This window comes from Cannabis sativa, unplaced genomic scaffold (assembly GCF_029168945.1).
Source record: "Cannabis sativa cultivar Pink pepper isolate KNU-18-1 unplaced genomic scaffold, ASM2916894v1 Contig2, whole genome shotgun sequence".
Classification (NCBI taxonomy): domain Eukaryota; kingdom Viridiplantae; phylum Streptophyta; class Magnoliopsida; order Rosales; family Cannabaceae; genus Cannabis; species Cannabis sativa.
In genome coordinates this window covers 1,156,758-1,173,977 of record NW_026870038.1, presented here as the reverse complement: position 1 = coordinate 1,173,977, position 17,220 = coordinate 1,156,758, and the positions used below count along the sequence as shown (strand labels likewise).

The 17,220-nt window shown below is 33.2% G+C and overlaps 1 protein-coding gene across 1 annotated transcript; it reads right to left on the bottom strand.

Moving 5' to 3' along the window:
* Nucleotides 1-768: 768 nt before the first annotated feature.
* On the bottom strand, nucleotides 769-6,704 carry LOC115716528 (ARF guanine-nucleotide exchange factor GNL2). The gene is made up of 2 exons (XM_061107544.1): nucleotides 5,326-6,704; nucleotides 769-3,968 (listed from the first exon to the last, which is right to left on the bottom strand). Exons 1-2 carry the CDS (start codon nucleotides 6,387-6,389, stop codon nucleotides 845-847), a joined length of 4,188 nt encoding a protein of 1,395 aa, XP_060963527.1. The 5' UTR covers nucleotides 6,390-6,704; the 3' UTR covers nucleotides 769-844.
* Nucleotides 6,705-17,220: the final 10,516 nt, after the last annotated feature.

The window sequence follows — 17,220 nt, the reverse complement described above, 5'->3', positions numbered from 1 at the left end:
CATGAATGGAAATTAAATTTGGATGTACATAGTCTTAATTAGCACATGCACAACCCCAAAAACCATTTGGGATTGGAATCTAAGCTTGCTTAGCCACACATGCTCTGTCTACTTATAACAAACTCATATCACAAAAGCATACATGTTCATTCAAACCACCTGAATATATGTCACTACAATATATTATATATATGTGATTAAATATTGTTTGTAAGTTGATTTATGTTGAAATCTATTTTCTTTGGAATGAAGTTGTTCATGTTACTAGTCTCTAGTTTTATGTTAAAGAAGAAACGAAATCTTCTAACCGATAATTAAGCTAAAGAAAGAACTTTAATTTTAATTAGCATTAACATATGATTCTTTATCTTATTTTCATGAAACTTCTAATAATTCGATCAAAAAGAAAGAACAAACAATGATTTTTCTTTTCTAACAGTTTTGGGAATGGAAATTAAATTTCTTTTGGTTCTCCCTGAAAACAAATTTCATTTTCGATTTCTAGAGTTAAAACAAATTACAATTCTCATTCTATATGAACTCTAGGGACTACAATCAACCTTAATTATTGTACTCCATTAATATATTAGAAAAAAAAAAAAAAGAAACTAGTATTCAAAGAAGTTTTTTTTCCTTACAATTACAAATAAAGCCTTGTTCTTTGAAAGATCTATCTCGTGTCTGGTACTGCATGGCATAGTTTCACTCTGTAAGAATTTCGAATCATTCTGTTTAAGCCCATCTTCTTCTATCATAAATGATCTGCTTGCCCCGAAATGACCTGGCTCAATAGTGAAATCCCAATTCGTTGGAGCTTTCTATTTGATTGTATTGAAAACCCGAATCAGATGCTTTCTTCAGGAAAAAGCTCATCTTTAATGGAAGGAGCTATCCATTGTATTTGAATATAAGTAATCTCCCAAAGATCATCATCTTCCTTCTGAACCAAAATCCCATTCTCCTTCATCTCAGTAATCATTTTTCTCAACAAGTCAGGAACAACACCAGGTAACTTAGACACACCATACTCACCTAAATCAGCTTTCATATAAGTATCCATTCTCCTCAAAACACCTAACCAAAATGTCCTAAAACCAGGACTATTCGAAATCTGTGTCATCAACTTCAAGAAGATCTCACACAAAAGTTCCATTGCAATTGTTAAAGTTCCTTCCATGCTTCTAGTTTCCCTCTCAGCATTTTCCCTCCTCGAATACTCGAACATCTTTTCGTGCAAATCATCCACCATAGCAAAGATCACAAGATTGAAGCAGTTAATGCAGTTGTTCGGGGTAAACTCGAGCTCTTCAGCAAGCATAAAGCTTTTCTGAAGAGCCATAACTGCAGCATTTCTTATCTCTTCTCGTCGAGCTAAGCTTGTTTTTCTCAGCGCTTCGCCTAGTTTGATGAACAAACTCATGAAGAAGTTCAATGAGCTAGGAGCTCTCAAATTTTCCTCGAATGAAGAGTTACTCGCGTTACTTGTCGCGCTGAAATTGCTACTATTTGAGAGCTCTAAGCACTGTGTTTTGTACCATTGGACTAATTGAGTAACTGTGCTTGCCAATAGATCCAAAATCATTATGTTCTTCTCCAATGGACTGTTTCTAAGAGCAAGAAAGCTAAAAGCAGAGTCAATACAATAAGTATAATTCATTTTTGAGATATGAGTTCCATCTGATATCAACATGATCAAAGTCTCAACAGCTTGATCATAAGTTTCAGGTTGTCTACCTGTGATTGACAACAAGTGTAGAACAGATTTCCAACCGAGTTGAGTCTTCAAATTCGCGGGAAACTCAGTTAAAATCTTGTTAACAGATTTTGTTATGAACTCACAACAAGTGTCAAGTATTTCCTTTTCAAGTTTCCACATTAAGTTTATGGACTTGAAAATCATCTCCTCAGGGGTTTTTTCTTGTTGGTATGTTCCAAGTAGCTTTAGGCAAACTTTGAAGAGGCCTACAATGCCTTTTTCAGCGAATGGGACAGGCGAAAAGGTAGGGAATTGAGCAACTGCAAGGAGATGATCATTAAAAGCATGCCAAAAGGTTTGGAACCTATGTAAGTTTGCCAATGTAATGGCAATGATTAGATCCCAACAGAAACCAACTGTTTCTTCTTCATCAACTGGTGTACTAAACTTCTGTCCTTTCCCTGCAGCCGAAAAGATTAGAGACCGCCCGAGATTGATCAAAGCATCTTCAGGCAAGTTTGAAGTCTTGCTGAAGATGTTACCAATTCTACATTGTTTAATAATCTTAAGATTTTGCTCAAATTCACTCACACCAAGTGAAAGTGAATCTTCCATACTTTCCAATGATAGAAAATGAGAGAATCTGCTAACATTTACAACTTTAGAATCATTTGGAGTAGAGAGGCCTTGTTCTGATGTAGCTTGAGAATCTGATGATGTAGTACCGAAATTAGCAGCATCGAATTCAATGACAGATTGGGGAAGAAGTTTAAGTCTTTTGAGCTTTAACAAACAATCAACAATGTTCTTCCAACCACCTCTAATAGAGTTACCAAAGTTATTTGCAATAGTGAAAACTGCAAGTGTTGCTATCTTAGGCTTCAAATCATGACTAAAGGCGAAAAGGGTCTCTTCAGCAGAGGCATAAGGGTTCAAAAGAGTAGTGAATTTTGAAAAAGAAGCAAGAAGCTCATCAAGGGTCTCTACTAATCCATATTGAGCTATTCTAGCTATTGAAAACAAACCTTCAACACATTCATGGAGGATTTCTTCTTCATCACCATGCTCGAAAAACGCGCATAATGTAGCAACAGATGGCCCTGCAATACTACCAAACATGTCTCTACCAATTCTCTTATCATCATCAAAATTACTTAACTTATAAGGTTGAATAATTCTTGACCTGTTTATAAGCTCAATCCACCTACTTGGATTCATTTCAACAATTTGACCAGATTGACCAAAGATAGTAATAGCATTGTTTGAAATTGAGTTGAATAGTTCAGATAAATACTCCTTAGGAAGATCTTTACCACCATTAATAGCTCTATTATTCCTAATAAACTCTTCCTCTGTCATCTTTTTCTTTACTTGAGGATTATGTTGATCAGTATTAAGCATTATAAGAGAATAACACAAAATAAAGACAGCATCTTTACTAGCAAAAATATCAGAAGTCTGTTGTTCATAAAATCTATCAGAAAAAGCTTCAAGAATTCTAGTAATCTTCTGAGACTCACCAGGTAACCGAAACGTTTCGAGATAAGTTCTAAGAGCATGATCAAGAATCATACTTGAAAACTCAAAAGTTTCAGTGAATTCCTTCAAAACTTGAAGATGAAAACTTTCAGGATCACCAAGATAATCACCAACCATGCTCTTATCCAATCCAGGAGTGTATCTAAAAAAGAAAGCTAAAGCCTTTGGATCATGAGGATCAGGGGACAATTTAGAAAGCTGTAAATACTCCAAACCTTTCTTCTCATCACAATTAAAATGGTAACTAGTAACTAGTAACTTTCTCTTCTGAGCTTTTCTAAACCTTAAAAAATCAACCCAATTGATTGAATCATTTCTTGGTTTATCTTCCCAAAAGGGTCTAAACTCTGAAATCTCAACTGGGTATGGCTCAAAAAGTGTTCTTGAATCATTATCATTATCATCATCATTGTCATATTGTCTATCTATGTTGTCAGCTATGTTATGGATTATAATCATTAAACCTTCAAAAGCTTGAATCTTTAAGGAAGTTAGAGGACTTGTTACTGGAAATGAGTGTTTGCAGAGTAATTTTCCGATGTCTTCGAAGATGTTTCGACAGAGTGGATCGCAATCGTAGTTTTCATAGATTTCGATTATGAATGTTGGTTGTCTGCAAAAGTTTATGATTCCTTCGAGTGAAACTTCTTGGAGTTGGAGTGAAACTCCTTGTGTTGTTGGAACTCTAAGAAGAACAAAGTTGAAGAAGGCTTCTATTTGGAGACGAAGGAATCTGCAAACAAATGTATAACACAAAAAAAAACACATCAATAATTGAATGTAGAGGGTGTTAATTTGTTCTTGGTTTAGGTTGTATTGTATGCAGTGTTGTGTTTTTTGTTTTTCTTGTGTCTTAAGCTAAGTTAACAAAATAGGAGGCGTTTGGTTGGGAGGAATGAAAATATAGGAATAGGAATGAGAATGGGAATAAGAATAAGAATGGAATGGAATAAAATTTAAAATGCATAAAAAAAATTGATAAAAAAATCATTAATTTTTTTCCTTGTACTATTGGAATGGTCATTCCTTTCTTTTAAAAATAGAATAACCATTCCACTAAAATGGTGGAAAGAGCATTCCATTGGAATGCCATTCCAATACTTTAAAATGCAACCAAACAAAAGAATGAAATGAAAATTATTTCCTTTCTATTCCATTTCATTTCATTACCTTCAACCAAATGCTACCTTAAATAAGAATTAAGAACAAAAGTAATTATTTTGGAACTTTATATACATATTTTTGTATTTGATTTTTCATAAAATTATAATAGTTTATATTGTGAAGATTCAAACAGTTTATTGTATGTATGTCTTTTTTTTTATGTCAATATTTTATTTTTGTATTATAAATTGTTATGAGTATTTTTAAATTTTACAAGATATATTATATAATTATAGTGTAAGTATTACATATATAAAATTTAAAATTATAACTATTTAGATATCAAGAAAAAAACTGCATTAATATGTTCGTAAAATATTCTATATTTTCAAAAATCGTTAAAGGTGAAACACTATTTATGGGACATTTTATTTTTAAAATTTAAAATAATTATAATTCAATTTTTTTATATGACGATCTACTTTATAGTTGTAGCTAGGTATTTTATTAGTTTTCAAAAAAATTCTTAATAATTTACAACACTAAATACAAAGTTTAAATATTTTACATTTGTTTTTTTTTTATACATGTGTGAACTTTCATGAATTATTTTAATTTTTTCGAAAATAAATGTAACTATAAGATAGGTCGTATATAAAAAAAAAATTAGATTATAATTTTTCCGAATATCAAAATTAGAGATGTCCTAGCAAAAGTTGTATTCCTTTTGTAGAATTTTTCCCTTAACCACTAAAAAAAATTATCATATCACTAATAGTACAATTTAATAACGAGTTAACATATTTTAATTTAATGTATAATATAGTTTTGGTGTGGTGTTAGGCACTCTTATTATGTGCCTAGCTAGAATAATAGCAATGCACTATATTTTATGATGAATGTTATAATATCATAATCATGATTATTAGCATATATGCATGCAAAAATGAATTAAGGAATAAATATAAAATTTAGGAATGTTAAACCTGCGAAGAAAATGATAGGTATTCAAGACTGTACTACAAATCATGGATAGAACAAGTGGTGAAGAACAAGTCCCATAATGTATCAAATGATGAAACAAATCATCTTGAACCATTCTAAGAAGCTTTGGATGTTTTCCAATTCCATCACCACTCAATTCAATAGCTGAGTTAATTAAAACCAAAGCAAATACTTGAACATCTTCATCACCACAAAATGAAGTATTATTAGCCAATTCCGAACCACTATTCTCAACCAATTCCACCACATTTAACAAAGAACACAAGAAATGAAATACATCAACTGCACACCGAATCCCATAACCCGATTCCCCTTCGAATTCACCTCCTTCTTCCTCTTCTTCACCCAATCTCGAACCCTCAATGCTCGTAACCACCTCTATTTCGGGCAATTTAGAAAATATTTTCTGGATCAGTTCGTGCATTGTGTACCGAGCGCTTCTTTGAAGCAAATCGCCTCGGCCAATAGACTGTTGAACAACTTGAAAACAAGTATTGACGAGAACACAAACCGCTTGATCGGTTAATAGAGCTGAGGCAGAGTGGTTCATAATCGCGGATAAGACTTGTAAGATCTTCATCATTACAGCATCTTCTGAGATTGAATCGGTTTTTTCTAGTCTACAATTTGTAATGGAAGTTACAATTGTAGCAATGGCCTCAGCTGCGGCTGGGGTCTTTAAATTAAAAAACTCGAGTTTTAGAATCTTGAGGAGAGCAGAGAGGGCGACTCCCGTGGCCGAAGCAGGGATGTCGTCGCTCTGTATCACCTCGAGAAATGGGGAGAGGTAGATAGAAGGGTCTATTGTGCACCATTGTTGTTGTGGATTGAAAATTAGAGCTCTTAGGGATTTTAGGGATTGGAGAATTGCATTGTCTTGGGATTCTTCGGGCGATCCGAGGTAGTGGGAATTAGGATCGGCCGGACGGCGGATTACGGCGAGGAGAGCTCCCACTTCGGTGTTGAGCATGCATGAGAGCCCTAATTCTTTTCTCTTTGATTTTTGTTGTTCTTTCTCTTTTTCCATTTTGGAAAGAAAGACCATTGAAAAAACAGAAAACGACAAAAGAAGAAACCGTTGAAGGTATGGTAAATATTGATCATATATAGTTTAAGGATTGAATTAAATTAAATTTATTATTATTTATATTTTGTGGTTAATTAAACAAGAAAGTAGTAGAGGTTATATAATGGTTTGCTTTTTATAGAGTTTTTACTATTTACATTTTTTTTTTTTTGCATGGTTAAGAAAAGTGTTTTTGAAAATTTCTGCCTTTTTTCTCTCCTTCCAACAAAATAGTTATGAGAAATTAATACTAATAATAATTTATTAGTTAACCACGTGGGAGGAGTCAGTACACACTCGGTGCTCTGCTTATCTTATTTATATTAAAGAAGATGTCGTACGTATATATATTTATATATGTTTATAGGGATATGATTTGTGGGTGACGTTCTTTCACGGAATGTATTCTGTGATACATTAGATGAGTCTTATGGTACATTAAATGAGTGTCAAGTACGTTTCCACTTTTTAACCTTAATTACTCTTAGATCAATCTCAACAGTCAAATCAAATAACTCTCTCGTCTGACGGCTGTCGTACATCACGGATTACAATCCGTGAAAGTACAATAACATGACAAAATCATATCCCTATGTTTATATAAATACAAACAAACTTGAAGTTGATACGTTCTTCCTCTGATCAGGGTCAGGACTGAAGCTACGTTGTCAAGTTTTTTCATGATACAGAGAGAGAGAGCATTAATTACTGCACTCACACGTATATATATATATATATATATAATTAATTTGGAAATTACTTAATGATGAATATTAATGTGGGAGACAGAGTGATGAGAGATTCTTTTATATTAATTAGGTTTGACATTTGAAGAAGATGCCAATTACCCAAAGTGATGCCCTAACACTCTGCTGCCTAATATATCTAATTCCAGATCATCAAGAAAGACCGTACACGTATGTATATATAAGTAGATAAGTTGAGGATTATTTTTTTTTATCATTAATTAAAAATACTTTTATATTACATTTTATTAAAATGTATTCATTTTTGTAAGGGTATATTGCCCAATATACCTTCATTCTCTCCATTAAATTTAGTACATAATTTACATTAATTTAAAAAGTATGATAGAAACATAATTTATAAAAGTAGGTATATGTTAAAAAATAAGAAAATAAAAGTAAAATTAAAATAAATAAAGTAAAGTGAGTACACAATGTAATTTTCTCTATATAAATATTAGAAAATATTTTACTTAATAGATCAAAAATTTAATTTTTTTTTTACAAAAATACATTAATACAAATAAATTTTAGTTTTTATTCTTTGAACTTTTTATTTATAAAAAATACTTATTTAGTAAAAATAATAAACTATTTTTTGGTTATTTTTCTGATATTTTTAGTTGTTTTATAGTTGATTTATAGTTGTCGATTGATTTCTTTTTATTTTTTAGTTGTTTTTTTTTTAGTTTTTGCTGAGCAAAGTGTATTCTTGTGATTTTAAAACTTTACAAGCATATTTTTGTAATTAAAGATTTTAGGCTACAAAATTGTAAATAAAACATAAAAGATGGGTATTTTTGAATATATGATGTATTTTTGACGTAGTGATTAATATCACTCGTGAATTTATGATGTAGACATCCGTAAATAGCGCAGGAACCTCCTTGAACCTTAATAACTCATCGTCTAACCGAAAGACATGCTGTCAAACCATGAATTGCTAAAGCCAACGAGCAATATGGGACAAAATTACTCCTAGAAATTTAGACAATAAAACTATAATTTCTCAAACAGTACACTCAAAGAGCTAGAGCTTTAACTTGTATCGCTGAATACTACACACTAACTCATTAACATATCAAGAATAGTCCCCAAACATCTACAAAATAAAATAAGATAAAAAATAAATCAATCCCTATCGATGATATTAAAACATAATATAAGAAATTCTCAAAACAAATAGTTAATTTGAAATGGTGAGATAATTCATATTCTAATGTCAAGACTTGAAACACTTATCTGTCGGATCTGACAAGTCGTAATTTGTAGAAGGTATGAGTACAAAATAAAACACTTCTCATTCACATTAATCATATCACAAATCTACCTTAAACAATTAAGGGAAAGCTATAAAAAATAGCATAAAAGCCAAAAAAAAAAAAAAAGAAGGCATGAAATCATCAAAAAATGGTACAAAAAACCAACGTAGTCATCAAACTTAAAATTTATTTTAAAAGATCTTTTTTTACCTTAAAAAAATTAAATTGAGTTTTAAATTATAAAACAATAAAACAGTCACCATACAAGGCACAACTAGCCACCAAAAATGGTACTATTAGCCCCAATCAAAATACAAATTAGCCCGTTTTGATTAAAAAGGGTGCTGCTCTAAGGGTGGGGTCTGGTTCTACAATTGATATTCTGCAAGATCCTTGGCTGCCTGATGAAGAGGACCCGTTTGTGCATACTGTAAGTGAATCGTTGAAGGGGAAATCTGTTTCCCAACTGATGCAAGTAGGTAATAGGCAGTGGGATTTGGAGATTTTGCAAGACATCTTCATTGATAGGGACATTAATTTAATTGTTACTATTCCCCTTCATATTGAAGATACAGATGCTTGGTATTGGAGGAATGAAAAGCTTGGCCATTACTCGGTCAAGAGTGCTTACAAAGTGCTGCAAGATATCCAAGGTTACACGGGTACAACAGCCAGCTCTGGTTTTTGGAGGAAATTGTGGAATTTGAAAGTCCCTCCGAAGGTGAAAAACTTCTTATGGCAAGCCTCCACAGATTGCTTACCCACTAAAACCCAGTTGAGAATAAAACATGTCCCCATTGATGATAAATGTCCTTTTTGTCTAGCTGATCGTGAAACCATAAACCATGTCTTGGTGTTATGTCCATTTTCACAAGCATGCTGGGCAGGCTTAAATGTTGGGGATCCGGGGTCTATGCAAGGCTCTTTTGCCGATTGGCTTCTTCAAATGTTTGAAAAATGGAGTGGCCATGACAGGTATTTGATTAGTATGCTTTGTTGGTCGCTTTGGAAAAGTCGGAATAGCTTGGTTTGGAATCAAAAAAGTGTAGAAGTTGCAGATGTTTTAGTGTTAACTAGGACTACTCTTAATCAATGGAACTATGCTCAAGATAGACAATTTGATCCTTCTTTTGGGTTGATGAACTCTGAAGATAGCAATGAGCTTTGGCAAGTACCTAAAGTAAACATGATTAAGATTAACACGGACGCTGCGATCTTTGAATCAACTACTCGCTACAGCTACTCATGTGTAGCTCGAAATCATGCTGGCCGACTGATGGAGGCTCGGGCATCTTGTCGTCAGGGTGCTGTCAAGCCTGAAATTGCAGAAGCAGTGGGTATTCTTGAAGCCCTGAGTTGGATAAAGCAGCAGGGCTGGAGGAATGTTGAAGTCGAATCCGATTGCCTAGTTGCTATACAGTCCATTCGTAGCTCTTCCACCATGGATTCTTACTTTGGTAGAGTTGTTTCTAAGTGCAAGGATTTGTTAATTGAGTTGAAGCATAAGTTTATTTCTTTAAAGTTTGTTAAACGGTTTGCAAACAATGGAGCTCACTTTCTAGCGAGATCTACTTGTTTTATAGCTGATCGTATTTTACGCGAGAGTAATGCTCCCGCGGAGTTCATTTCTGTATTGATGAACGATTTGAATTAATGAAATCTTTTCTCATTTTGTCAAAAAAAAAAAAAAAAAAATACAAATTAGCCACCATAAATGATTAAATAAGAACTTAACAAAATAATTTACTATGCAAATCTTACGCACAAACAAAAAATTGAAAGTATATATTTATATATGAAGAATAAATGTGATGCAACAAGCTATACTTTTTTTTTTTTTAAATATATAGATTAATTTCTTCCTTAGCAGTGTCTTAGGTTTAACTCAAATTTACTATATATAAGTACTCAACACAATTATATATAGAATTTAAATTATTTGCTACTATATTTTCATTTAAAAAAAAAAGAGAAAAAAGAAAAATGGAGAGGGAAGGGTTATTGATTACATGTTAGTTTCATAGGGCTCTTTGCTATGGTTTCTTACCATGATTGGCTTCTCTATCGAGTTATACAACACCCCATATGTTGAGAATTCACCACAGTCGGTAACCACCCCAGCTGCTCAATCATTAGCCTAGTGCCAAGTATGCCCTACTTTATAGAAGAATGCTACAACACCTCTAATAGTCTTGCAGTAGATATTTTGTGTGTGGTTTCTGTACTATTAGTTGTAATCATTTGATAATTCTATTAGAATATTCTCCTTTGTTGCTGTGCATTTATGTTGTAACGTGTCAGTGTTTGAATAGCTGATGCCTTGATTTGTATTCCCTTTATAAATATGATAGTACAACCCTAAATTCATTGAGTTGAGATTTAGTGTGAAATCATCCACATTTGCTTTAGTGTGAAATTTATCTTAGTATAAGAGTCAATACAAGGTTGCATTTATGGCTACTCCAACACTTGAAAATGAGGGTTAACAAACCCATATGCAGCAGCCCAATCAACAATGGAGAAACTGGACCAGAGACAAGGATTCAAGTTAACCCTGAATTTGAGCAATGGATCATCAATTACCAGCTGTTAATGGGATTGTTGTACAACTCTATGACCGAGTCTATTGCCACAGAGGTGATGGGAGCTACAACATCAGCTGGACTTTGACAAGCACTTGAAAGTCTCCATGGTGCTTATTCAAGAGCTAAAATGGATGAGTTTATAGAACCCTTGTACAAACAAGAAGGAAGGGTTTAACATCTATGGCTGAATATCCAAGGCAAAAGAAAAATTGGTCTGACATCTTGGCATGGTGATCTTTACCCTGAGTCACATCTGGTTGCTAATGTGTTGTGAGACCTTGACACTAAATACATCTCAATTGTGGTTGAGATTGAAGCCAAGCTAAAAACAACCTGGCATTAAGAATTGGAGGACATCTTGCTGAGCTTTGACAACAAGATCGAACGATTGGAAACTCTGATCAACAATGGAAAGATCATTGGAGCATCATCAACACCTCAAGTAAACATGTCAGTAAATCTTCAAATTCATGGTCGAGGCAGAGGTTCTTTTACTAATCAAAATACAATCATTGGAAATGAAGGTCGTTTCAATGGAAATCGTTGTGGAAAATGTGGTTGATTTAAAGGCAGAGGTCGTTCCAACAACTATAAATCTAGGCGAACATGTCAGGTTTGTGGCAAATATGGCCACTCTCAGTTGTGTGTTATAATCGTTATGATGAGAACTTTATGAGAACAAATACAGGAGCAAATCAATCTTAGTTCAAAGACAATTCTAATGTTTTCATTGCTACTCCTGAAGTTGTTGAAGTGATGTTTGGTTTGCTGATAGTGGTTCCAGCAACCACATTACATTTGATTCCTCATCAATGAGTCAGAAGCTTGATTATGGTGGTATATAAGAAGCCTGCTACGGTAGATAATGTTGAGAAATTATCTATTGCTCATATTGGTAGTGGCTATTTACATACTCATTGTGGTATTTCCTTCAAGTTAAATGAAATTTTACATGTATCCAAAGTAGCCAAAAATCTAATCAGTATTTCAAAACTTACTGTTGATAATCCAATACTCATTGAATTTCATCCTACTTGTTGTTTGATCAAGGACAAGTTAACAAGGAGAGGGCTGCTTCAAGGGGTGCTTAAGGATGGTCTCTATCAACTCTCACCAAGTTACAAGTCTGGTTTTCTTTATTTTTGAATAATACCAAGCCTACAACTTTCTCTAGTCTAGCAATGTCTAAAACATCAGATGTAACTCAACATGCAACTGATAGAACTTTAATTTCTAAGCTTGATGTTTGGCATAGGAGGTTAGGTCATCTATCATCAAAAGTTTTGAGTCATGTCTTAGAGTCCACAAATGTAACCATTTCAAAAATGAAATGAAATCCTTTTGTATGCCCGTCAATATGGAAAATCTCTTGCTCTACCATCTAAACTTTCACAAAATCATGCTAAACATGTGTTAGACCTCATTCACACTTATTTATGGGGTGCTACCCCTGTTGCATATAATTTCAATCATAGATATTACATACATTTTTGTAGATAATTTCAATATATTCACTTAGATTTATCCACTGAAATTCAAATCAGATGCATTCTTGGAATTCAAGGCTTTAGTTGAAACAAAATTTGAAAGAAAAATCAAGTGATTAAGGTCTAATTGGGTGAGGGGAGAATTTATAGCTTTTTTTGAGCTCATGAAAACTCAAGGAATTGAGTTTCATCACTCATGTCCCCACACTTCTGCTCAAAATGGTAGAGCAGAAAGAAAACACATGCACATTGTGGAAATGGGCCTCACTCTTCTTGCTCGTGCTCACATGCCAATCAAATTTTTGTGTGATGCTTTCTACACTGTTGTGTATCTCATTAACATGCTTCTCATTGTTGTTTTAAATCAAAAATCACCATATGAGGTCTTGAATGGTCAAAAACCAATTTTTTTAATAAATAAACCAAATTATACAATGCAAGCATACCTCATCTTCCCTTCCAGGTACTAGGAAGCCTTCTAGTTGCTTCATCAAAATTCTTTCTTCCAGACTTCCATACAAAATTGCAATCTTGACATCTAGTTGCTCAAGTTCTAAATTATATTGATCAACTAATGAAAGAATTACCCTGATAGACATGTGCTTGACAACAGGTAAAAAAATCTCATTGTAATCAACACTCTCAGTTTGAGAAAATCCTTTAGCCACCAACCTTGCCTTGTACCTTAGTGGTTCAACTCCTATTATACCCTCCTTGTACCTATATACACATCTACAACCTATTACCTTGGCACATTTTGGCTTTTTGATTACTATCTAGGTATTATTCTTGTGCAATGACTTTATTTCATCAAACATTACACCATTCATTTCTTTTCATTGCTTCAACATAGCTTGTAGGTTCCTACATCACAACTTTAATAGCAATGTTAAAAGCATAAGCAATTAAATTTGCATAACCATACATGTCTAGTGGTTTAATTTCTCTTCTAGACATGTCCCTTGCAAACCTGCAACTTTCCAGGCCTAGTTGTGCAATCTCATCCTTAGAGTCACTACTTTCAGGATCACTTGGTGTTGTTGTCTCATTTGTGGTGTCTAACTCCACCTCAAGCTCAGTTTCATGTGCTTTTGTTCTCTCTTGATCAAAATTTTCTCTAGCTTCAACACACTTCTCAATGAATCCCATGGCTGCTTCAATATTTAATGTCACATATATGCTAATTATGCATTTTCTCATTTTTGGTTCCAGGCACCACAATCTATAACCTTTGACTCCTTCTAAATACCCTAAGAAAATGCATTTTAGGGCTCTAGCCTCAAGCTTGTCCTGTCTCACATGTGCATAGCAAACACATCCAAACACCTTGAGATGTTCATAGCTTGATGGCTTTCCGGACCACACCTTATCTGGTGTTTTAAAATCTAATGTAATTGGGGGACATTTATTGATCAAATATGTTGTTATGTTAACAACTTATGCCCAAAATACTTTAGGCAAACCAGCACTCAATAGCATACACCTAACCCTCTCCAATATAGTCATGTTGAACCTCTCAGCAAGTCCATTATGTGGGGGGGCTTCCTCATTATTTTATGTCTTGCTATACCACATTTGCACAACATGTCAAAATTATCTGAGCAATATTCTAGGCCATTATCGATCTTAAGTCTCTTGATTTTCTTACTAGTTTGGTTTTCTATCATTATTTTCCAATGTGTGAATTTCTCTAACACTTCAGTTTTACTTTTCAAAATAATAACCCATAATTTACTAGAGAAATCATCAATAATGGATAGAAAGTACCTTTGTAATATCTCAGAAAATCTAATTTTAATAATTAGAGCATATTTTATAAAATATGAGATAATATGTGTGCTATGAGTATAAAGGGTAAAATTATGATTTTACTAATCTAATTACATGGTAATTAGGAATTTAAGTATAAATGAATGAATAAGCATAATTTATGAATTATGAAAATTTTATTAGAATATATGGGTATAATATATGTTATTGGTAAAATAAAAATATTTTTTAAGTCTGGCAATTATGGAGACCCGATTGGCGGCCAGAAATATCACAACATTATTAGTTTGTGTTACTGGTGGTGTTTTTGGGTTTGGTTGTTTTTGGTATTATCGGGGTATGTCGGGGTAATTGGTTCTGATTAAATTACCCCTAGGTTAAAAATTACTTAAGTGTTAAGTTGAGAATTAGCTTCCCGGAAAACGAAACTTGTAACCATAACTAATATACGTTCTACAAGATCGTGTGAAATCGACATGGGGTGTAAAAGGGGAGGAGGTTGGGTACGAGAATAGGTAAGCATGGGAGTCTGAGGGGCAGATACGGAAATTATTTTTTATTTTAAAATTATTAAAATAATTTGAATTAAAAATAATTAGTTAGAGGAATATGGATCAACACATGATATTTTTTGGACCTAAAAAAGGAGTTGTTATTGATGGGAATAATGAAAAATCGATAATTTGAGTACTTGTGCGGTTATTTTTCAAGATTTGAGTATTTAATTACTAGCAAAAAAGTATGTATTGGGAAATTCCATAAAAATAATAATTGGATCAATTAGGTTATTAGATTAGACATTTTTCAACTCATATAGTGTAATAAATTGGTTTTGGGAGAAAAAGAGACTCTTATTAGGAAAAAAATACTTGACATATATTATTGGTGTATTTAAATATTGTATCTCATATATTTTAATTTAAATATAATTAGTACAGGAAATCACTAACAATAAAGTATATCGAGTGAGTATAGTTAATTTGTCAAATAATAATACTTTATTAGAAATGACTTATTATCAAATTTTCAAGTTAAAAATGGTTGAGACCGTATAATATATATAGGGAAATTTGAATTTATATTCATCTTTTATATTTAAATTAATTTTTTAAATTAATACTTATAACTATTGAAAAAATATAATCACTTTTTCCTAAACCCTAAAATACTCATCTCATTATTCTCAACCATCTCTCTCTTCCTCCTTTCTCTCTCAAAGAAAACCCAAAACCAAACTAAGAAAGCACCACCCAAATCCAACCTAACCACCGGCGTTCCACCCAAAACGCCGATCGAGCACCACCCACAGTTAACCACCGCACCCACACTCCGCACCCACGGTATTTTTCATTTTTCATGGTATTTTTCATTTTTTTAATTGTTGATTTAGGGTAAAAATGCTTTTTCTTGATAGATTTAGATTCTGTGATTTTGTATGTGATTTTTAGGGTGTGATTTAGTGTATTTTCATCAAAGAAGATGAAGGCCCGATGGGGCCTGATGGGGCCCGATAGTTGGGCCCGATGGTAGTGGACGATGTGCCAAAACGGTGAAAATTCCATGTGGTCTGATGGTCGGGCCCGATGCTAGGGCCCGATGCTCTTGATTGGGCAAATTTGTTTATGGGTCCGATGGGCCCGATGGGCCCGATGGTTTTCCTGGTGCTCACGGTGGTTCGGTGGAGATCGAGATCCCTTCGCGGATCTCCGTGGTGGTCACAACGGTTCGGTCGGTCAAGAGTCAGTGGGGCGATCAAGAGTGGGTGGGTGCGATCTAGGGTGGGTGGGTACAGTCTAGCGTCGGTGGGTGTGTGCGGTCTAGTGTGGGTGCGGTCTAGCGTGGGTGGGTGCGGTGATTAACCGTGGGTGGTGCTCGATCGGCATTTTGGGTGGAACGCCATGGTTCGGTTGGATTTGGGTGGTGCTTTCTTAGTTTGGTTTTGGATTTGCTTTGAGAGAGAAAGGAGGAAGAGAGAGATGGTTGAGAATAATGAGAGGGGTATTTTAGGGTTTAGGGAAAAGTGATCATATTTTTTCAATTATTAGTTAAAAAAAATAATTTAAGTATAAAAGATGTATATAAATTCAAATTTCCCTACATATCGCGTATATAATAATGGTTGCTAGAAAATTGTAAAATTTTATGAAAACCCTAAATGGATAATACTTACCCATAATAAAAACAAATTAAATTGTGCTAATATAACATTAACACAATATTCTTCTTATATATACTATTATTGACCTAGAGATAAAATCTTTTAATTTAGTCATCAAATAAATAGACCATGAGATGGTATAATATCTATATAGGCTATATATCATAAATGTTACATTTTCAATTTTATTAGTTTGATAATATATATAAGTTCTATATATAACAATTAAATAGTATTTATACATATATATATATATCCACCCAACCCAAGATTCATATATAATAATAATAATAATAATAAATATGTGAAAGTACGTACTGTTAATAATGAGCACATGCACGTACATAATTACGTAACATGTGGGATTGACAACAATCTAGCTCAGACATGATCTGTGATATGCTCGATTCTATATCTTAATTTATCAATGTAAACTCATCTCAAATTAAATTACTAAACCAAACAACTAATGCTGGCTGGCACTTTGTTTTTTCACCTACCTGAATAATAATATTATACATAGACAGAAATGATCTTAAGGGTACTTTTCACCACCACAATATATATATAATACTTTTTTGGTACGTAGTTTAAGCTGTTTGATATTGTGATAAATTTTAGAAAATAGTATCAATGAACAATTACAAGATAACCTAAAGGTTTAGGTGTTAGTCACCATTACTGTCTAGTAACAATATATGCTCTTTAAAACACCAATTCTAAAAAATGATAGCTACCCACAACATTTATTAATTAATTAATAAATATATTATTACGTTCGATCACTTTAACTACAAAGCCC